We start from the raw sequence: 24,500 nt of genomic DNA, 5'->3' as shown, positions 1-24,500 counted from the left end.
TAATGAGCAACACTTTTTCAGTACGCACGCCGGTATGCCATCCTGTCCGGCTGTCGTGGAGTTTTTCAGATTAATTATTGCCTCTAACACCATTTCCTCGCTTACAGCAAAAACATCCAGATCCAGCACATCGATGGGTAATCGTGTTACTGCGGCGTTCAATTGACTAGCGGTTGGCGATTCGACTGAAAAAACACTGGCGAAGTGCGTCGCAAAAAGGTTGCATTTTTCGTCAGCTGACATGGCAATACGATCATTTAATTGGAGTACAGCTGGTAGCCCAGACTCTTTTCGTTTGGAGTTCAGTCTGAGTACGATGCACATAACGACGATAGCAAAGTCGGTTGTATATCCGGTAACATTTAGTAGCCGCGTTCAATTTGATTTTCACGAATGGGCACCTGGAGTTACTAAACTTCCGTAGCAATTTCGATCGTGTCTGTTTCAACCGCTTCAAGTGAGCATTAGTCCAAGGAGGTCGAAGAGGAGGCCGCACCAGGGGTACGGATTTATCAAAAGCGTCATCCAGGATTGCTTTTAATATACAAACAGCTACATCAACGTCAGTACAACTTTGGATTTCAGACCAGTCAGCTTCAGATAGAACACGGTTCATGGTATCAAAATCCACCCGATTAAAATCACGGGCTGATACATCGAAATCTTCAACAAAAGTGATAGGATTCGGGAAGAAAATTTCAAATTCCAAAGGAGGGTGATACACGTCTATCGGCACAATGAAATCACTGGCTTCGATAATGGGACTGATCGAAATAGAATCATCTGAGAAAACCAAATCCAGCGTTCGGTTTTGAGAGTTTCGTATCCCGTTTCGTTGACTAACTCCATTCAATGTCGTTCCATCCAATAGTGTAGCACTAGCAGAATTTATCGTGGAAGAAGATTCCAACACCATGTTGTTGCTCTGACCCGGAATCCAGAACAATTGCGATTCACCAAGAAGAATTACATTACATTCAGGGTGTTGTAGTCTAGCATCTGATAATGCATCAACATGCAAATCGATAATTGTACAATCGTAACTTTTTTCCGGCGGTACATAAGCTGTTCCGATCAAAAATGAGCCGTGATCATTTGACACTCTCACCCACAAACTTTCTATGCTATTAGTATTACAAGCTACGATTGATGAGCTAAGCGTGCTTGAAACCGCTATGAGGACCCCACCACCTCTACTACGACGACTATTGGCACTACTTCTGTCACAACGAAATACGTTATAGTCAGAACTGAATAGCTGACTTGACGGTACGGATGAATCGAGCCAAGTTTCGGTGAATGAGTAGATTTCGAAACCGAGCTCTGATGAAGCAACGAAGCATTCAGCGATTTTGGATTTCAAACCACGCACGTTCTGGTAGTACAGCCGCAGACCATTAGATGAATTAGATGCGTCAATTATTTGTCGTGATGTGTTCCGATGATCGTTGGGACGAGTTCTAGAAGTTGAGAGGCAGTCACTGAACGCAACGGAAGCTGAAGAAGGGTACTTGCCTGACTGCACAGGCTGGAGAGCCCCATTGCCTACATCGAACACAGGGCCGGGACGACTGTTGACGCTGGCTGGAAACTGCGCGACTGTGACGAAGGGCTCTGGGGCCTCCCTTGTGCTTGGTTCGTTGCATCCCGGTAATCCAATCGGCGAAATAACAGCAAAATTTTCAGTTGAGCGAACATCCAATTCATCGAGAGGTCCTTTTACAGTCTTCCTTGCATGCAAGCGATAGTCGAATACGAGAGGTCTGGAAGGGGTAGGGCAGTCACTGGACGAATCAAAATTAAAAGAAGGATACTTGCCTGACGACACAGGCTGGAGAGCCCCGTTGCCTTCTTCGAACACAGGGCCGGGACGACTGTTGACGCTGGCTGGAAACTGCGCGACTGTGACGAAGGGCTCGGGGGCCTCCACTGTGCTGGTTTCGATGCGCCCCGGAAATCCAATCGACGGTTTTTCGGCTATGTTGTGTGTAGGAGGAGAATGCCACTGATCCAACGCGTATGTAATGGAGCTAGAAAGCATGTTTGTGTGACTGGGTGAAGTGCTCGAATGGAATAAATACTTGCCGTAGCATGGCAATTGGGAGCCTTCCTCTGAACCACCACCTGTTACCTTACCTTTGAAATAAGATTCAGGTTAGTTAGTTAGGTTTTTCTTTTAATTTTATCCTATCAAATTTATAAAAAATATCGAAGTATCGATCACCAGCTAGTAGCAATTGTTCTGGCAATGATCCCCCTCTTCCCCACTAAAAAAACGATACTCATCCGTATTTTTCGATTCCGGATCCCTTGGTTCTGAAGGTTAAGGTTAAATTGTTGTCTCTCGAAGAGTCGTTTTGATCTGGTGGGCATCATTTGAATTCGGTGACCACAGCATTTCCAGGCGCTCATGCTTTCCGCAAAATCCGGGGGACAATCCAAATAGAAAAAAAAACTGATTCTTCTTCAAAACTTGATTTTCAATTTTTATGATTTTTCAGCACAAAAAAAAAACGTGTCCGTCACTTACAAGCACAGCCTACCGAGCTCAAAATTGTTAAAAAAAAAGTTTGTAGAAAAAAATCTTTTTTCTTGAAACATCTCCTTCTACCAGCTAGGTTGAAAAAAAAAACAAGACACTCAGCTGATTTAAATTAAAAATACAAACAGAGCGCTAACTTAACAAAGGGGTATGATCCAACTAAACGCCATTGGAAAATGGAACGGATACAAGGCATAGAAAGGGTTACCAACTGCTTGTCCATAAGCAAAGCCAAGCCCGGATAGATTCGGAAAATCGGCTATGCTTATGAAGTCATTATTCAGATACATAAAAATTATCGTTTTCAAATTCAAATAAATCATTTCCAATATTTTTATGTTGTTACGCATCAAAGTTGTGAATATTTTTCGTAATGGTTGATTAATTCAAATATGATTTCGGAAATTCCAACTGAATATTTTTCATAAAGGGCAAAAAAGTGATTGCGAGAGCATAAAATATAAAAAATTAATGAGGGTTACGTTGTTTAATAACAAAACAGAGGCTATATTTATTTATTTTTTTTTTTTTGTAAATGAAAAACTCTTATTTTTCTGTTGAGTTGTTGAGTTGAGCTTTAGAACTTTTGTGTACGATTGATTCAAAAATATATACGGAAATAAATAATTCGATTTTAGTTTTTATTGTTTTAAAACAACAGTTATTCTTTGCATCAAAGGTTAGTGCTAAATTAAATCTTGATCTCTATGCGGATGCAAATGCAGTGAAAAGCCGAAAATTGTAAAATTAGGCTTCAAAAAGCTCCAACTTTGCCGTTTGGTCCTTTTCGCTTGTTCCTACAGCAGATGCTATTTTCAAATTTTCTTCTGAACCTACTAAAATCCGTGTGCCTGGTCACAAGACTCAATTAATTATTGGTTGAACATATTTTTTTTTCAATATTTTATTCAAAAATTTATACATATATTATATTTGCGCAGTGAGCTTAAGAGCCACAACTTTATATCTAAAGAGTACTTAACACATCATGTGAAAATGAACGTAAAAAAATCTTATTTTATCAATAACTCAAAAACGTGACACAACTAGCATGTGTAACATGGTGGAATCGATGGGGAATGGTTGACAGATGAAATTCCATCCGAGCTTGTTCCTTGTTTCTTCGATTCAGAACTGTTTTTGTTTCAATTCCCCCACCGCGGAAATGTCGGCATGGCGGGGGAATCGGAATAAAAAAGTTCAATCAGGTTTCAAGGAAGGAGTCCTACAGGAATTTCATCTCTCGACCTTTCCCCATCGATTCCACTACGTCACAAAACCTAGTTTCGTTGCGTTGTTAAGTTTTTGACGAAATAAGATTTTTACGTTCATTTTCACGTGAAGTGTAAATGGGTCTTTACAAAGAACTTTCGTTCTACGAAGAACTTCATAGATGAGAAACAGTTTTTGACAATTTTTGTTAAAGTTGGCCCACAAATAACTGAGATATTTCAACTTAATTGAAAAGTAAACATTGTACATATTTTTCGAATTGTTGTCGTTCTTTTCCATCCCCACCTATAGAAAAAGTTGATAATTCATCTCTCCTTCCTGACAAAGGTTTTTTGTTCTAAAAAATTCAATCCAGAATGGTGGTAACTCTTTGACCTTACTGCCTATTATTTTTTTAAGATCGAAAAACACATTGACCAAGGTTTATGAGACTACCGAATTAATTATTTTTCAAAAAATAGGTCCATTTGCATAGAGTTACAGAGTTAATTTTTGGCGCATTTTAAAGTTTTGGTTGAAATCATCTTTAATATAAAGTTCTGAGGCGTTGAACTGCCCCGATTAAGCTAATCATACTCATTTGAAAAAAGAATTTTCCAAAGAAAATCTGAAGCTTCTCCTTAGGGAAGAATTCACCATCCTCCTTCTCGGTTGACATTTCTCGATAACTCAACCTGCCAGCTCACCTGGAACATTTATGGCATCCCCAAACAACAACGAGCTGCCCGAGAAGAAAATTCTTGAGCAGCGAGCAAGCGGGAGCTTACATTAATGAGAAGACGATGTTTTCGGCTGCTGGAACGACATTGTTCAACCCCCTGGAAAATGAGCAGCCAGGGAGTTCGCCCGACACACTCGATATAAATTAAGCCAAATCAGAACATATGTCCCCGGAATGTTTTGGGCTGCCTGGTGCTACTACTGCTACGAGAAAATGTTTGGGTAGTATGCAGAAGACTTTTGCTTGGGTACTACATAAGTATATCTAGCAGGAGCCAGCATCCCAAAAATTCCTGTCGACGACAAACGAACGAACGAACGATGATGATGGTTCTGGAATATGCCAACAAACTAAACTAAACAGCTCTAGGAGATGCAACATTTTCCGAAACACAAAAAACAAGTCAAGAGCAACCATTAATTTACTAGATCTTTTTATTTTATTCTTCCTTCGCTAGCATTTAGCTAACCTCCCTTCGTGTTACACAAAGATGGATACACACATTCCTCCTCACGTTGTTGGATTGGTGGAAAACCACATTCCAGTAATATAAACTTTTCTGCCACAAACACACATACACACCCGCAATCAGAAGGTATAGCAATTAGAGGTCTTGTAGCGAAAGTGAAAAGTCTCATCCAAAGTCGTGGGGGCCATGCCATCCAGTAGAACGCTTTTGCATGATTTCTCATCTTGAATGTGGCGTCTTGAGCTGAGGGAAAAACTTTTGAAAGCTATACAGGGGCAGCAGCAACGATAAAGATGCCCCCTGGGGACAGATGAATCAAATTGATAACAAACAGCGCTCATTTGGTGGTACTTGATAAGGTAGTTTTGAGTTTTTATCACGATGTCTTTGGCGCTTCGATTTGGAACACACAATTATTCCAGTTTGATTCAATAAGAATAGTTTGATAAATCTTTCTAATAGTGGAAACACTACATAACCTCAAATAAAAATGGAACCCATTGAACCATTCGCAAATCTAAGCCAACGCCTAATAATAATGCTCATTCAACCACTCTCTAACGAAAATTTATCAACAAGCTCTCCATGTTTATTGAATTACTCCAGATGAAACCACCTATCTAAGGGTTTTATTTTCACAATCATGTACCCTCGAGCAAACAATCTTCGCTCTGGCTTAACTTTGTTCGTGCATTTTATGTCCCCATAATGGACCTCTTCCTCTGAAAAGTGAATTAAGAACGGAGGGAAAAATAGAAACTATTTTCCCCACCAATGGGTGTTTAAAAGTCTGTCTATACGTTTCCAGCTCCGTTAAAAATGAACCCTCGTTGCCAACGTTCTTATGCCATTCCGAGAAGCTGGCTCAATGAAAAAAAAAACAAAAAAACCAAGAACTGCTGGAGCCACTCACACGGTTCTTTCTCTCGAGCTCAGGCAAAGTCGCAATAGTCGTTTGTTGTTGTTGCTGCTGCTGTTATTTGCGCTCAGTTGGCTTTTAAACATTTCATATAATAACGAAATCTATTTGCAAATACAAGAGGCCCCAGCTTCGAGCGACACCGAGCAACAATGCAATATGGAAGCTGAGACAGGCTTTGAGATGAGGGGAGAAAACAACAACGAAAAAAAAAAGAAACAACACGTTCCAGAATGAGAAAAAGGATCGTTTAGTGAAGCAGAGAGAACTTGAGAATGTGTACGATCATCATTCCGGGTGCTTTTTATGGTTGGTAATGTGCTTTCATTATATTCCTGTTTGCTGGATTTTTTTTTCGACTATTTTACCTTCTCAGCGTCGTCGTCTGGAACCGGTCAAAAAAAATGCTTAAGACAATTGCAGCAGCGCTAGTTAGTTTTTGTTATCTTAACCAGGACATAAGAGTAAAGCGAAACCGACACTAACCTAAAATGTCTCTAGTCTCTTGAACTTGAGATATACCATCAGAAAAATATTTTTAAGTTGTTGAACTACACAGAAAATAGAACTGCAAGGCATTGAAAAATTAGGAATTTATACCTTTAAAATTAATTAGGTATATTGTTTGTAGGATGATCTGTAAAATTTTTTCTTTATAGGGCAGAAACTATTTTCAGCAATTTTAATCACGCCAAAGTGGCAGGAATGAGTTGGGGGAAGTCAGAAACAAACCAGTTGAGCTAATTTGCAGATGTGGAACCGGCGGAATAGAAATTTTAAATCAAATTTAGGATCATTTTTCGGGTCGTAATAACGATGCATGGTCGTAAGAATGACCCAGATTTTTTTAAAAATTATGATAAAATTGACTGCAAAAATACAAAAATATTTAACGTAGTTTTGTTTCTGAATATGACATGTTGATTTTTTTTTCCTTTGTAGAACATACAGTTTGGAAGAGTGGCTCCATAGAGTTTAGTTGCTGTCAGTTGATTTCATGGCTCCAGAGAGTGTAAATCAATGTTAATTCTCAATTATTTAAAAAAAAAATTCTGCATTGTTTAATGTTGTTGATTCTATGCGTTAACATCTGAAAATAATTTTTTGCTAAAGTATTTATGGTTTATTAATGACGTCAACGCGTACTCTTTCTCAAGTTATTGGAAGTTTAAAAAAAAAATCAAGCGAAATTGTCTCTGCGGCCATTCCGTCGTACCTAGCTTTTAAATCTTGTTGCACGCCTCGATGTTATATCAAAAATTCAAATGCAAACATAATTTTTCAATCATCCTCAGGAAAATACCTCTAACGAAACTCGTTAGAGCCTGCAAGCGCCGCAAATCACGTTGATATGAGCTCGTGAACGCGGACTCCACGCCACGCTCTTTCAAGCCATTGTCACGCGTACATGTAATGCCATCCATTATCATGTCCTGCCTGAAGAGGAAGTTCGTTCGTTCGTTCGTTCGTTCGTTTGCGAACCTTGCATAAGACAATCACCGAGAAGGAAGGCAGAATGCTTATTTCCCACCGCCATTATCATCCATCTGTCGGTCGTCGCAAAAAAAAACCCAGAAGCAGGCAGCGGCCCCCAGAAGTGGCAAATTTGCATTCAATTTCTCATCTGTCCGACAGCATCTAGCACAATCATCGTCACGTGATGTGGATGGTGCCTTTTGACTACTACTGGGGAGCGGCCATCTCGGTCGATCCTTTAAAATAACATCTCAGCATGAAAAAGTCCGTTTATCAATTAACTTTCAAAATTTCACAAATACTGTTTTACTTAAGAAAATCAGGCAAAAGTCATTTAAGAAGCTTAACAATCCTATCAAATTTGAATGGTTTTGAAATAAATGTAGCCTTAAAATCAATGATTTTATGATATGGTATTTTCTAGAACTTAGTTTTTGTCTCTTCATTTGGCGACCGTCACCATAGCGAATACCTGCAATCATGCTTCCGAAAATCAATCATTTTCACTGAGCCATGCTTGACTACATTCAGAGCCAAAAAATCAAAGCAGTCAAATTTTCCTTCTTCAACCAAATCATACAAACAATCATGCATGACAACGACGCTTCTGTATTTGAAACACTTTTGCGATACATGATGAGGTAAAAAAGGACGCAGACTATCAGCAACGAACGTCTCGATGCTGATTTCCTTCCCCTAACGACTTTCAACCTTTAGGATCATAACTGATATGTATCAGTTCTGAGCGATCTATGTAGGCTATCAGATGATTTTTTATTTTTCGTTTTGCCTAGAAGGACAAAATCATGACTAGGTAACCGCAATGAACTGTCCAGCATGTGCTACAGCTTTTTTGAACATGTGGTCCTGGTATTTATTCAGATTTTTCCTTTTGAAACATTAATGATCGTCTATCAATAACGAGCATTATCAACAATGATGCGAGGATAGACGTTCGGGAATGATCGAGGGAGCGACGTTCAAAATGTATCACCAAGTATGTCGATCACTGTCGATTAGCCACGTGACGAATAGCAACGGTAGCCTCCGGTGGGGCATGGTATATCTTCTTGTATCAAGTTAGTGTTGATTTTCGACATATATTCAATGGGTACTTTTACCACGTGCGTATCACAGCACTCGGAGGTAGCATCATTCTAGCTAGAAACCATTCCTGATTGCTTTTCTTGAGCGATTTTCCGACCACTGCCTGCAATCTCTTAATTTTACTAGGGTTCATACCGATGAGCCGGCAATACTTCTGGAAATGTTCCAGCAAAGGACTTCCCAAATGTAGAAATTATAACAGGTGACGTCTTCAAACGACCTTATTGAACGGAATCTTCGGATCATTCTGTCATGATCATTCAACTCATAAGAGAATTAAAAACACTGAATTCACGATACACAGAGAAATGGCCGTTGCTTAAATACCACATGAACTTTGTCTCAATCTCGAGTGCCCTTTTATCTCTATGTTTGTATTTAGTAGGATGGTAATGTAAAGGAAAATCCACAAATACACTAGATACAAACTTTAGTATGTTCGAAAAGCTAAGTGATAATGAATTTGCATTATCACTTGTAAGAGGCATCAGCATCAGCACAATCAATCAACAAACCACACGGCGAGACGGTAGTTCCTCCTGCTGCTGGGTTGGGTGGTAGATTTGGTGAGCGACAAAAAGAGAGCTAAAGGGTTTGTTTCTTCCGCGGCTACGTGAGGGGTGCGAGATTTGTACACCATCCTGCTGAAAACGTAGGCCAAACTGGTGGAAATCTGGCAGCTTTCAGTAAATTCGAAAAACGTTGCTACAAATTTTCAAAACACCACACAAAAAGTATGTCCATCGAAAGAGGAGATTCTAATGAATCTCTAGATATATAATAAGTGACCAGTTTGAGTTCAAATTTTAGAGAAATCACGCTAACAAAATCCCGTTAACCCACTGACACGTGGGGGAGTTTGAAAAATGACAAAAAAGATGTGAGTTTCATTACCATATACTGAACAACTGAGATTTTTGAGGAACCAACTATGTTCTACGACAATAATAATAAAGTTAACGAAAAAAAAACTAAAATTTAAATTTAGAGAATCGGACCATTGGTAAGCGAGCAAAGCCAAAATAGGGTGACTTTTTTGAAGTAAGAATTTTTTCTACCGGAAGTTCCGGGATAGCGGCCAAAATTTCCTTTGGACCACCAAAAAATTATACATCCATGGATAGATTTATTCTTGACAATTCCAAATATTATAAAATCAGCTCAATATTTGGAACTTGTCACAAGTTATAAGCATTCTAAAAAGAGCTCTTTTTCGGACTTTTTTTCAATTCGGAATCAGCTACTGGTGATCTCGTAAAATATTTCGAATTTTTTTTTTCAATATTGAGAAACTAGAATAAATTATCTATACAATGAATTAAAAATCATCGAAATCGGTCAATATTTGCGGCCAGAAGAACGTACGTAAACTACAGGTCAAATTTATCTAAAATAGATTTGTACGGAAATTTTGCGAACAGCTTTGGAAGGTTAACTGAACAGATGTCCAAACTGATCCAAAACCATCCTGGTAACTTTGCCTTATCTGATACCTAACTGGCAACCTTGCGTCAACTTGCCTAATCTGGACCAAAATCCCCAAAAGACTTGCCTTATGTGCACCAATGTACTATCAAACTGGCCGAAGTCCTGAACTGGACCGAAGTCCTGAATGTAGTAGAAGGACCCTAGAACATATAACAAGTTGTAATTTCAAATGATCTTTTTATACCTTTCTCAATATGTTTTTATTTCCTTTCCTTTGAGCGAAATTCACTATTTTGATCAATGCATACTTGGATGAAGTTGAATCAGTTTAATGAAAACACAGAAACATAATATACTGTGGTAATGTGAAAGCACTGAAAAAAAACATGAACTTTCTTTTATGTTGGATTTTATTGAAATTAACTGTAGTGGTAAATTTCGAACAACACCGTGCAAATTGAACCAATACATTCTTAAGGAAAGGATTACAAAAGGATATTGAAAAACGCGTTCATCTATCCATGAAATTTGAAGATGAAGGACGCAGTTCTACATCGCAGGAAGAAAAGTTTAATAAATATATCTACGACACAGAACTGTACCGAAGTCTTAACCAAAGTCCTTAACCGAAGTCCTTAACCAAAGTTCTTAACCGATGTCCTTAACTGGATCGAATTCCTAAACTGGACTGAAGCCCTAAACTGGACCGAAGTCTTAAACTGGATCGAATTCCTAAACTGGACCGAAGTCCTAACTGGTCAGAAGTCCTAAACTGAACCAAGGCCCAAAACTGGACTGAAGTTCCAAACTGGAACAAAGTCCTAACTGGAGCGAAGTCCATGACTCCGCTCTTCAACCGCTTTCTCACAATTTTTTTTCTTATGTAAAAAAATGCCAAAAATATTCAACAAATTCGGAATATATTTGAATAACTCTATTTGAAGAAAAAATGGTTATAAAATTACTTGTTTAAACCCAATCACACTTTTGAACTTTAAGATTCACTTTGAAAAAAAAACACTCACCGCAATTTTTCCACCAGAGCAATCAGAGATTTCCTCTAAACTCGGCATTATGCATGCTAATAATTTAGTAATACTCCTGGCAGGATCATCATTGTGAAAAATCTACATCAGACTTGACCTAACCGTGTTGGTTGGATGCCCAGTGGGAGAAATATCCGATATATTTTGACACATAACGAAGGGTGTTTGAATGTTCGTCGATTTACACACTGAGATTAATTCATTCATGATTTGTTACTCCTAACATTAATATTGTTCCCAGCTTATGTAAAGCCTCTAAAAGAGGCGTTTGTCAAACGTTATTTATTTAATAAATTTACCTCCGTCTAATGACGTAACCTGATGAACAATATTCCTCTAATTCATTTGGTCCATGGCAACCGTTCTCCAATTTCTCGGGCATCCCACATTCACCAGACCACGCTTCCCTTGGTCTAACCATCTCGCTCGTTGCGCCCCTGTTCGTCTCCTTTCTACCGGTTTGGTAACGAACACCTGTTTTGCAGGACAGTCGTCCGGCATTCTTGCAACATGTTCTGTCCAGCATATCCAGCCAGCCTTAACCACGTTCTGGATACTGGGCTCGCCGTAGAGTCGCGCGAGCTCAAGGTTCATCCTGCGACTGCACACTCCATTCTCCTGTTCGTCGCCAAAGAACATACTTAACATGCGTTGCTCGAATATTCCGAGTGTGTGCAGATTCTCCTCGAGCAATATCCACGTCTGGTGCCCGTAAAGGACAGTTGCTTGTGGAGTCCATAGTAGGCACGACTTCCACTAGTCATTCACCGCCGGGTCTCACGGCTGGTAGCACTGTCTACGGTCACCAGTTAGCCGAGATAGATAAAGTCTTCGACTGGCTAACGTTAAATGTATGTTTAGAAAAAAAAATCAATTACCAGGAGAGGAGGTGACCATGGACGATCACCTAAAATCTTCGGAGACAACCAAAACCTTACTCAATAGGAGCAGAAGTGAGACGTTCGCGTGTGGGTATGAGCCTTGCTTCCTACATACATGCCAAGTCTGGCCTTTGTGGTGTGGGCCCGAGACAATATGCAGAATATAAAAAGAAATGCATCTTTGAAGGAGATTCAATGCATATGGTAAGTAGGAGAGTAGAAAGACAGTTTCTTCACCGCTGCTTTCGACCCGCACATGAATGGACGTGACTTTTCATGCTAATGCATACATTTCTATTCTATCTCGTTTGTATATGAAGATGGTGATGTTGCAGGCTGATACCTACCTACTGGCTATTTCTGGATACTGTTGCTGATTCCGTTGTTAGAAGGCGGATTTTTTTCATATCATCTTACGTTCCTTTATACGCAACCACCAAAATTAGGGAGAAACTTGAGAAAATCTATTTTGTTCACTCTTTTTCTCTCCGTACTAACAAGTTTTCATCACACTTGGTTCTTCCTCGCTCGGAGGAAAAAAGCATCTTCTACTGCTGATATCAATTTCGATTTTTTTTGTTTGATTTCCTCGAGAAAAATGTGGTGCAAGATTACTCTCGTTAGTACTGCTGCTATAGAAGAGTCATAAGCAGAACCAAATTGACTACAGTATGAAGTAGTTTTTTGGATTAAAATTTTGCATTGCATACCATCATCAAATTTGTCAGAATAAAACTTACAGGTGAATATTTCTTTCAACTGGTAAAACACGTACCCATGACGTCTAATGCTATAATTTGAAATTTTAATGAACTTCCGGATTTAAAATAATTATTTAATTCATCATCAAAAATCGACCCCCAACTGTAGCCACGATCACAAACTCACACGTTTCCCGGCTTACATGCAAATAAACGAAAATTGCACCAAACTGCAGCAGGTTATGGGTTTTTGTGGCTAGGTACGGTACGAGATGCTAAAAGTGAATTGAAATTAAATTATCTTATTTATTTCCGTTGCATGGCAGGTGGTAGCAAGAGTCTAGCTAGAACTTCCGATCATCGATGTGTGGTGCAGCTTTATCCGGAATGATTCTCTAGTATACGATGATCGGAAAACTGTTTGCTTTAAATAGTTCGTTTCGATTGTTGGTTCATGAACGAAATTTTAATCAGATTCACTCGAAAGGGCGTGAACAGAGTTCGAGAAAATTTAATTTTTTTTATGAATTTGAATACTATATGCTCGGCTTTAAAAATGCACACTTCGGGAAAAGGGACAGGAAAGCTGATTTAAATTTTGATCAAATAAAATGACAACTGTGATGGCTCTTTTTTGTATAGTTGTTTTGATGACAACAGGAACCCCGTGCTTCCCTTCTGGAACTGGATAGTTTTAGCTCGCAAACATAACAAACTTGTTAACATTCAATTTGCATTTATATGACAATGACGACGATGACGACGATGGTGGCGTTTCCGACGCCCGGTAACTTGTCGCACTGGTGAAAGCAAACTTTACGTTCAGATTTGGTTCGAGTTTTGTTTATTTTCTTCAATTTGAAGTTTCTATTCGTTGAATCCTCCAAACTAAGCCAAGGTGATTGTAAGCTGTTGGAAAGTGTAGAATTGCGTACACTTTCGTAAAACACATGTCTAGATTTTATCAAATTATAACACAGTTACATTAATTTTACCCAATGTCCACTGCTGATGAGATCATAAAGAAACATTGGATCGAGTCATTCAAAAATCATTGCCATTTTGCAAAAAAAAACTAAGAATTATTCGGTATACCTTGATAATATCTAGAATATAACGGGTTCCAAATGACTACCCTACCGTACAATTCAGTATAGATTTAACAAATCATCATTGATCCGATTACGAAAAGGACGAACAAAAAGGCTAACAAAAACTAAATCAAATTCCGTCGAACTCTCATTCGATGGAACGTTGTTGTTCTTTAAAACAGATCTTAAACCTTTGAACCCTCTAGCCTTGAGACGGGGTTTACTAAAATCGGCATAAACCAAAGCCAATAATTGAACTTATTTCTTGGGCAGAATGTTTCTAAACATGTACAGCCAAGGAGAAGCTAAAAACCGTGAGGAAACGTGAAATAGACCTACAGTACCGTTCATAATTGTAAAGGAATTGAAAGCACGCGCACTGTCACTTCGACTTTGAACTTCCATAACTTTTTACGCTGATTATATTTATTGATCAAATTTTTTTCCGTAGGATAGATCAACTATCACGAAATTATTTCACAAAATTTCAGCTGTTTAAGGTGTGTGTACCTGAGATACACTAATTCTAGGAAAATGCAACTTTTTAACTTCTGTCATTCAAACTGCAATATCTCAAAAACTACGCAACGCAGAGTAAAATTTTGCAGAGTGATTGTTGAAATATGGTTTTTGGGAACATTAAAAAATCAGTCAAAAATGTATATTTGTTCACGTTTTTTAATTTTAACTTGGCTCAACAACTTAAATGAACTTTTATCATAGTGTGAATTTTGGTGAAAAAATTCAATTAATTAAAATTTACTATTCCTTATGATGAACAAAGTGGATGATAAAAAAGTAAAACAAAAAAAATGTAAGAATATCAACTACGAAAGAATTTGGTATAAGGAAAAAAAATGAAATTGAATTTAAGTATTAAGCACACTAATCAAAATAGCACATAATCAAAATGGTTGAATTTCCGCTTAATTCAGGCTGTTGAGATTATTATTGTTGTGTTGTTTTTGAAATCAGAGAAAAAATATCGCCAGTTCGGTTTTGCGTTTGATAGTGAAAATTCTCTTTGAATTTAGAGCTTTTGGGATGAAAATAAATTTAATGAGTATTGTGTGCATAGCCATTGCGGATTGGAAAATTAACAGCATTAGTCGTTGTTAAATTTCACATTTGTTACGAATCAGAAATGGGATTCGAACTCCAAATTTAATATTCGACTTAATATTCGTTAAACATTTAGATTCCCGATCTGAAATTCATTTTAAAAGCTCGATCAGATATGAAATTCGATTTTTAAAAATAAAATAAAGATAACAAATTAAAATTATATTTACACATAGAATAATGCAAAGACAGCTTGTAAAATCAAAAGATTCAGTTTATTAAATACAAAAATATTGAGCTTCTAATCAAGTGAAAAGTAAATTTAGGTGTTAGAATATTCAGAAAAAATACACATTAACAAATAGTTTAAAAACAGCTACCTTTAAAAATTCGTCGAAAATGTGTGTTTCGTATTTTCTAATGATGACAACATAGATTTAATTTAATTTAATTATCTGAATTGAGATTCATAAGAATCTTAAAATCACGACAATGGCGTGGTTGGAAGAATAAGGACAGAGAACGCAGGTTGTCAAGGCTGCTGCTACGAATTTTTTTTTCTGAATCGGCCTCCGGTATGAAAGACGGATTGGCACAGGGAGCAGAGATTTTTAAGGCTGCTGCTGCTAGTTTGTTTTGGTTGGCTTTCCGGTATAAAAAGATGGAAATGGCTAAAGAAGCGCACATTTCTAAGGCTGCTGCTGCTGATTATTTGTTATGATTTGGCTTTCCGGTGGATAAAGATGAAATGGTTTTGGAAGCGCAGATCTTTAGGACTGTTGCGGTTGATAGTTTGCTCTGATTTGGTCATCCGGTGGAAAAATACGGAATTGGATTAGGAAGTGTAGATTTTAAAGGCTGCTGCTGATTGTTTGTATTGATTTGGCCTTCCTGTGGAAAAAGGTGGATAAGAATTGGAAGCGCAGAATTTCAGGCAGCTATACACGCTCAGAAATGTTTAACAATTGTTGGAAAAATATTAAGGAGTTTTAAAATTATTTAATAGCGATTAAAAACGAAAAATCAATAGTGTTTTTTCGAATGTGGTGAAATGCTATTCTGGATGAAAAATAGAAAGAACAGAAAATGAAACATAGAAATCGCTAGATTTTTTAAAAATGGAATCACCAGAGCGAATTCAGAAGACTGCTTGGTAGAGAAAGATATTTAAGCAAGTTGTGAGGAGAGCTTGGTATAAATGAAAAAGCACCTAAGCATCAAGTTTGACCGACCAGTTTTACGCTTTCTCGAGAACAATGACCTATAAGTTACTTTTTCAACAGATAGTTACATTTTCATCACATAAAAAATATGATCCTAAGTTGGATAGAATAGATGAAAAATATGTTGTATGTTGATAATTTAGTTTTAATATCTCAGTTTTTTGTGGAACAATTTAAACAAAATTTTAGGAATTATGTCCGTCAAGTTATGTCGTGAGACGGAATACTATGTAAATAAAATTAAAAATAAAAATAAATAAAATAAAAGTTATATAAAGTTTATGTACTAACGAGTGAATTAACTATGTTTCAGAATTTAGAAAAAAAAACGGTTCAAGAAACATTCAAAAAATTCTGAAAATTATGTTTTGAATAAAAATATTTCAAAGTTTTTCATAGAACAAAAGTTTTCTGAAATCATAAAACAATCTTCAATAAATTTTTTACCGAAAAAAAATATTTTCATGGAATTGACATCCTTCAGAAATTACACATAAAATTGATCGGATTATTAACGACTTCAACGAAAAATCATCGAGTGAAAGCTTTCGCTAACCTTCTTGTAGAACCCAATAGAAGTCTAAACCAACAACCTTACAATGAATCAATATTTTACCTTCGATCCGACTTCACATACATTCATTGTCAGCTCAACGCTGTGCTGGTGCATTTCAATGCATTCGATGCAGCTCGCATCATGCTTTCTCCCGCTTTTCACGATGTGGCGACTAAAAGCTGCTGAAAAGTGTAATCCGTTTTAGTGCCAAAAAGGATGGAAAAATCTTTCAAAAATACCGGGGGAAAAAACGTCCAGAGCCATAAAACGGCAACTTTGACGGTTCAAAGAAATTGGAAACTGCAACCAGCATAATAGCTTTTGTGAGTGGAAGAATTCGCACATACTTCGACTGGAGAAAAAAACCACACGACACAGATCTGACCACGGAAACCGGACGTGGAAGGATGCAGAAGCAGAGAGAAAACGAAGCCAAGCACCGCCGGAAGGCGAAAGAAAAATCTATAAAATAAAAATTAAACTTTGTTTGTACAAGTTACATCAATTTCCCGGCCAGATAACAAGATAAAGCTTTTTAACTCGCTCTCATTTATAAATAGTTTTGAGTGGAAATGTGTTTTTTTGTGTGTTGCTTCTGCCACTGCTTGCCGAAGGGAAGAACCAAACACGTCTCGGATACACGAAAGAACGGCAAACATATTAGGGGACGATGTCGCTTCCGTTTGGAGCTAGGGTGATTCAGATCAAAGGTTCATAGGAGTATGAACACGTTTTGAACCGTAAGAATGAACGAATCAAATTCATTTTTTCATATTTCGTTTGTTGCCAAAATAAACATGATAATCAAAAGCATTTGACCTTGATATAATTTCCAGTGTTTACTCAAAAGTTTACTTGGAAGCTTTTCAGAAGAAGAAAATTAGATTTAAGAATTCTTTAAATCTAACAGTACTCTTAAAGCGAAGCAAAGTATGGATGTAACATATATGTTTACTTCTAAGTTCTATATTGGCTGAATAAAGGTACTCTTGAAGGATTTTTTTTGAGTATTTGAAATAGGCCAGAAGTCAGTTTCCAGCTCGAAATGACCAATACGAAATTTGAAGTGTATTCTACGTGAAAAAAAGTTATGAATTTTAAAGGAATTGAGTTTTCTCATAATTGGAACTTTGTAGTACCCCTCACAACTATAAGTGATCGACTGAGTCTTCACATAACTGTTTTAAATGTGCTTCTGAAGTCAATTTCGTTGAACCACTCTACTCAGAAACCGCATCGCTTTCGCCCTTTCTTGGGCAATAAAACTTCTTAGGACTGACTCACACCGATATTTGAGCATGATGATGGTGAAGATGATAGCTTTTACCACCAGTTTTTTTTATTGCTTGTTATTGTTGAAATGGAAATGGTAGCAGGAAAAAAACTTTTCCTTCGGCTATAATACGGTAGTACCGCAAACAAGGCACAGAATTCATGGAAGAAGGGGTCAGTTGGCCGAATTCAAAAGTTTGGCCATTTTCCAGATCTGAATGTATCTGTATGTAAGCTCATGTCCAGTAGAATGGGAAGAAAATGATAGCCCTCAGAGCAATTGAGAAACGATTGTGTTACAAGGTTTTATATTGCTGTGTTATTTGATTGAAATTTGAAACGAGCTAGCGAAATTTTATGATTTATTGGTTTTACTTTCCCACTGTTGAGACAACATAAAGTGGAATAAATTTTTTTCAAGGCCTGCTTTTGAAAAAAAACGTACCTGGGAAGTAGGACTTGTTTCGAACGCATGTGTATTTTTTCTGCGCTGATTACAAATTTCGGATAATCATGTTTATCAAGTGAAAAAAATTGTAAAGTATATAAACAATATAAACGTTTTACCAGTCGAGAACAATTATCTACTTATATAAACAATGTTTTGATTAATCGAGAAAAGATAATTGATGTTGTGCTTGACGAAAAAATTATTTGATGAATAGTTAAACCTTTATGGAAACTAAAAACAGATTATGAATTTTCATTCAATAAAGGACTCAGATTTGGAGAAGATATTCTAAATTCAGAGATTCATTAGGGGATTTTTTTTTATTATCTGACAATTTGCGCCGGGGGTCTTCAGATTTTCCCCAAAATTGAAAATTTGGTTCATTTTTGCGACTTAAAAACTCATGTATTTTTTCAGATTTTTAACATTTTTATTTTTTGAGTTAGCTTCGATTAGATTTTTTTGTAAATAAAAAATAACCATTTTTCAAAGCTACATAACTCTGTTGTTTCTCAACGGAAATTATAAAATAGCACATCAAAATGCATTGAAATTTTATCAGCTTTCCAAATAGAATAGTAGAAAAAAATTAAATAATGACCTTCAACATGAAAAGTTGTAAATAAACTTTAAATGGCGTCTAAAAGTACCGTCTGCACCACCGAATATTTTGCAAAAAATACCATTGTGTAGCTCGATTCATGATGCAACTTTCATCTGAAGACACCAAAGTGGGCCATTAACACCTTGAAGAGTTATGAAAGAAATAATGACAATAAATCTCTTTTTTTGCATCGAAAACAAACAATGGTGGAACAACTGCACTCACATATGGAGATAGCAAGCACTTCTAACAACATGGAAACAAAAGAGCTTACCAAAGCAGGTAAAAAACACTACTTTTTCGTGCTTTGTAGAGTGTTGTTTAAGTGATATAACTAATAATGGGAATGTTGCTTTTACAACCTGGTCATATACTATGTAACTTATTTATTTTTCGATCAAATATCATTGTGAAGCATAATCAATGCCCATAGTAGAAGGTTCAGTCCCTGTGTTTGGGATCACAAAAATGTGATTAAAATAATAAAATATAGACTAGACGTGCTTTACATAGGACACCAAAATCCTTTCCCATTGATCAAAAAAGTATGAGAAAGTGGCACAAATGTTGTAGAAATAATCAAAGAGCTCAGTATGGCCAGTCCAGGCTGTGAAATCATGAAAATATGATACTTTTACCGTATTCGTTTTCTACATTCGCCCAGTTTTGAGGTTTACCATACTAAAACGAACACAATTCGTCGTCAGTGTTTTGCTACCTCGATCGCTCACACAAGAATCTTCAGTTTAATTAATAACGAGACTTAATCACCGGTTCCTTTTATATATTATCACTTATTGATTTTTCTCGGTGAGTGCATTTTACTCACCGAGAAAAATCAATAAGTGATAATATATATAAGAATCTTCAGTGTTCCACCGTCCATTTTAAATCAAATCGGGGGAATTACGGAGGCAAAACTTAGCGCATAAACTTTTAAAAATGACAGTAAAATATACATAACTTGTTGTGACCTGGGGCAAAACTGGGTATAAACGAATACGTTAATAGATTTTTGGATATAACATGAAGTCAGTTAAGCTGCAACAATCTACCGCCCCTTCTTTCATAACAGTCCCATATAGAAAAATAAGCAAGCGAGACAATCAGCTTTTTCTGTTTTAGAATATATTTTCAAATCGTGACCACCACTTTCAGCATAAACGAAAATCGTTTCTAGGTTGTCATAATAAAACGTTAGGCCTGAAATTTTCGAAATTGGGTTATTGGTAAGGTCGAGAGCACCATTTTTATTCATTATGGGACTGTTAATCGACCATATTTGAAACCTTTTTCGAATCTACTAGCATAACAGTCCCATACAAAATATATTTTTCTCACCAAGCTACTTTCTAAGACTTAAATTTGATCATTTTTGAACTTCTAAATGCAATTGTCAGAAAAAGATATATATATTTGCAAAAAAATATCATGAATTCCATAATCATGAATTAAGTTGAATCTTTTTACGATTTTTGATTGCATCCGATAGTTTTTCGCTCAGGAAGTCATTCCTAAGAAAGTCAGACCTGCCTTCGAAAACAAGTGTGCATCATTCGACATCAAGTGAGTTAAAAAAATGTTTAAATGGTTCAAAGCAATAAACCAAAGACTATTTCGCCGAAAGAAACATTGAAAAGTAACCAAATCCGTGGTATTTCACATATGGGACTGTTATTCAGGTATATTTCATATAGGACAGCCACAAATTGATATTATTTTTTCGAAATTTCTAGAACAAAACCTCATTTTTTAGTCTTTTATGATGAAGCCTTATGTTGACCTAAAATTACGAAAATTCATATGGGACTGTTATGCGAGTATGGGCAGTCTGAAAAGGACGAAAAAGTGGTGTTTTTTACCAGCTTTGATAAGTTCTTTTGTTTCCATGTTGTTAGAAGTGCTTGCTATCTCCATATGTGAGTGCAGTTGTTCCACCATTGTTTGTTTTCGATGCAAAAAAAGAGATTTATTGTCATTATTTCTTTCATAACTCTTCAAGGTATTAATGGCCCACTTTGGTGTCTTCAGATGAAAGTTGCATCATGAATCGAGCTACACAATGGTATTTTTTGCAAAATATTCGGTGGTGCAGACGGTACTTTTAGACGCCATTTAAAGTTTATTTACAACTTTTCATGTTGAAGGTCATTATTTAATTTTTTTCAACTATTCTATTTGGAAAGCTGATAAAATTTCAATGCATTTTGATGTGCTATTTTATAATTTCCGTTGAGAAACAACAGAGTTATGTAGCTTTGAAAAATGGTTATTTTTTATTTGCAAAAAAATCTAACCGAAGCTAACTCAAAAAATAAAAATGTTAGAAATCTGAAAAAATACATGTGTTCTTAAGTCGCAAAAATGAACCAAATTTTCAATTTTGGAGAAAATCTGAAGACCCCCGGCGCAAACCCGTCAGATAATAAAAAAAAATCCCCATTACCTACATACAAAATGAAATTCTACAACTTTTAGAAAATTGAATAGATAACATTACTACTACTTCTGAAATCATTAAAGAAACTCTTTGGGAATTTGATATCAAATATATCATTAAATAATGTGCAAGGCTGCTTGACAATTTGGCTTATGTTTTTTAAAGTAGGTATCAAAGATTCCTTTCGATTAAATCTTTTTTGAATTTCTATACATATTTTGTAGTTATTCAAAGAATTGGGAAAGATTAAAATGAAAAAGGTCTTTAAACGCTCAAAACTTCTTACGGTCTTCGGAAAGTTGGCAATTTATTTTCAAAACCTTTTTAATGTTCTGTATGTAGTATTGCGAAATAAGTTTCTTAAATGCATTTTAACCCACATATTTTCAAAAGTACACAGAAAAAAAATTGACTATTTTATGTCACTAAACTGCAACCTTCAAAATAAATCAACCTGTGATTAACAAAACCTGTAATTTTAAATTGTTTTCTTTGAAAGTAAACGAAGATTCATTTATTATTACAGCAAATGTACTGTAAAAAAGTTGTACACTGAAGATTAAATGTCCCGTAATTTGTTTTTCTACCTGTAAAATTACGGTAAATGTCCTGCTCCTTTTTGTTACAGAACATTTGCGTAATTTTACAGGAAATAATTTTTGCTGTGTAATTTCGAAAACAAAAGCTGCTAGAAGAAATCAAACGTATATTTAGAATCAGCGCGCCAAGTAAGTCACCACGGAAAATGTGGATTTTGTTGCCTTGTGTCATCAGTTAAATAAAACTCATGACAATTATATAGTATACAAGATTATATCTAAAAGTAAATTCGAGATAAAACAAAGATACAATCTCCCCACAATCATTAGTGACTTAATGTATCTTTTCATCACCAAATGATCGTTTATTCGGGTGTTAGTTAACCAAATATCAAGCTTTGCATAAATTTCAGTCAATCAATAATTCCTCTTAGAGTTCAAATATGTTTTTATTTTAAATTTAGTTGAAAAATAACATAACTCATAATCAACGTTTTCCAAAACCACAATTATGAGTCAAAATTGTAACCCGTAGCAATTATTAGTCAAATTTTTCACAATTATTAGTCACATTGAAGTCCATGGCAACACCCGAATATCAACATAAAAATCATCAAGTTTCTAGCAAACATTTGGGGGCAATTGGGTTGAGATAGCAACCAAGAAATGTTTTATTTTGCTTGCAAAAAAGTGACCCATGAGTGTGTGGATTTTAGTGGATGCTGTAACACTTATGGGTCGCTTTCATTTTTTTCAAAAAATATAGAATTTTCGCTCAGTTTGATTTCGAAAATATAAACTCGCCATTTGTGCTTATTTGAGTCCAGTTTATTTTGTAACAATCTTTGAAACACCCGCTTAAGAGGCTTAACGGTTTAGGATGTCAACCTTATGACATTGGAATTGTATGCGCTAGTTCAACATGAAGGTATGATAAAAACTATTCAAACAGCAATTTTAGTGTTACCAGCGCACACATCATATTTTTGATGCATTTTGATGATATTATTTTGTGTGACCCATAATTGTGGGGGGACTCTACATTCATTTATTTTTTAAATTGATATGAGTTTAAATTTGAAACGGAAGTATTTTTTTAAATAAATAATATGTATATTTAATAAATAAATTCAATTCCATTCATTTTTCTTTGAAACTTGAAGAATTTTAAATTGATAGTGTTACTTCAACTTGATTTTTACATTTGGAAAGACATCTCATAGCCATGAATACACATAATTTTTTTTTTTAAATTCAAACATAACAAAAAGAATAATTCTTTAAATTTTGCATTATGTAATTTTTACATGGCAGAATATTGTTTAAGTTTAAGAAATAAACTTATAGTTATTACTATTTTCTGTTATTCTTCTAAGTGTAACATCCAGACAACAATGATGAAAAAAAAACCAACACAAACACATATAGGGCGATAAACACGGATTTTCCGGTGGAAATAAATTCTTCTTAAAAAAACATCCTATTTTGGCTTTGTTATGCTTTAAAATTTTAGTATTTTCCCGTTACGTTTTTCTTCTTTTCCATAGGACATAATTGGTTTCTTTAAATTCTCATCTTCTGTATATTAGAATTCTGATAATGATGACTGTGCTTCGGATCGTATTGAATCGAATAGCTAAGAAAGATTAAATTCAAGTTTCAAATTTAAATCCAGATTTTAAGAGTTCTAAATCAGTCTGAATTTTGTTTCAAATCCATTTCAAGAATTCACAATTACTTTTGAGGGCACAAATACGAGATATTTTATAATTCGTTTCCGCTTTAAATTCTTGAAAATCAACTTAAAAGTTTTAAGTGAAACCAACGCTGAAAGTTCTAAGCTTGTTAAATCGAAATATATCACGTTCAATTTCAGATATTTTTATGATTTGAATTTAATTTTTTTTCTGCATATTTAGAAATTCGCCATTTGAAACATATTCAAGACCAAGATGCAAAAATGGTTTGAATATTGTTAATGATTTCAAATTTTGCATTTAGATTTAGAACTTTTGATTGGGATGGCTCCTGGTTCTAAATTCCTTCAGTTAAATTCTCATTTGAAGATTTATTTTATTTTCTAATCCTGATCGAAATGTTCAATATGTTTCAAATTTGTTATCAAGAGTTAAGTTTTAGTGCTTTATCTTGATTTCAAAATTAACTGCAACGATTTTTATACAAATGGTTGATATTGCAAAAGTTAAAAAAAATCAAAATACTTTGAAATATACAGTCAAGTTTACTATCGCATTAACCATTGGAATAATTAAATTTCCTTCATCAAGACTATTTTTATAGCAATGTAAAACATGCTTGTAAATTACACTTTTCATAAATGATCGGGTAAAGCGGACACCGTGTAGAAAAGATAAATTTCACCGGGAAATTTTCTGTAAAAGTACAAATTTTTGTGAGTAGAGTATTTGAGAACGTATTAAAACCAAAAGGAATCAACTGGTTCGATTCAAGAAGCGAATCAGAGCGGGATCCAATTTTTACGTTTTTATTGTCTGTTTGAGATGATGAGCGCGTTTCGACTGACAGTTGGTCTTGCCAAGGGCTTATAACGACATATGGAGGATCAAACCGATGAAAATTTTTAAATACCTGGAGAAACAAATGTGTCCGTTTAACCCGCCCTTGAGGTGTCCGTCTTACCCGCGCTAGCAACTTCTTTCTCAAAACGTTTATTGCCGACTTCGACCGAAATTTCCTGAATTTCATCCAGATGGTTAA

General features: G+C 35.8%; 1 protein-coding gene across 1 annotated transcript; it reads right to left on the bottom strand.

Moving 5' to 3' along the window:
• Positions 1–253: 253 nt before the first annotated feature.
• On the bottom strand, positions 254–12,601 carry LOC129738356 (uncharacterized). The gene is made up of 2 exons (XM_055729539.1): positions 12,598–12,601; positions 254–1,545 (listed from the first exon to the last, which is right to left on the bottom strand). The coding sequence occupies exons 1-2, from the start codon at positions 12,599–12,601 to the stop codon at positions 254–256; spliced, it is 1,296 nt and encodes a 431-aa protein (XP_055585514.1).
• Between the last annotated feature and the right edge of the window lie 11,899 nt (positions 12,602–24,500).

The sequence above is a fragment of the Uranotaenia lowii genome, chromosome 1, assembly GCF_029784155.1.
Source record: "Uranotaenia lowii strain MFRU-FL chromosome 1, ASM2978415v1, whole genome shotgun sequence".
NCBI classification, from domain to species: Eukaryota; Metazoa; Arthropoda; class Insecta; order Diptera; family Culicidae; genus Uranotaenia; species Uranotaenia lowii.
This window is presented reverse-complemented; position numbering and strand designations above follow the sequence as displayed.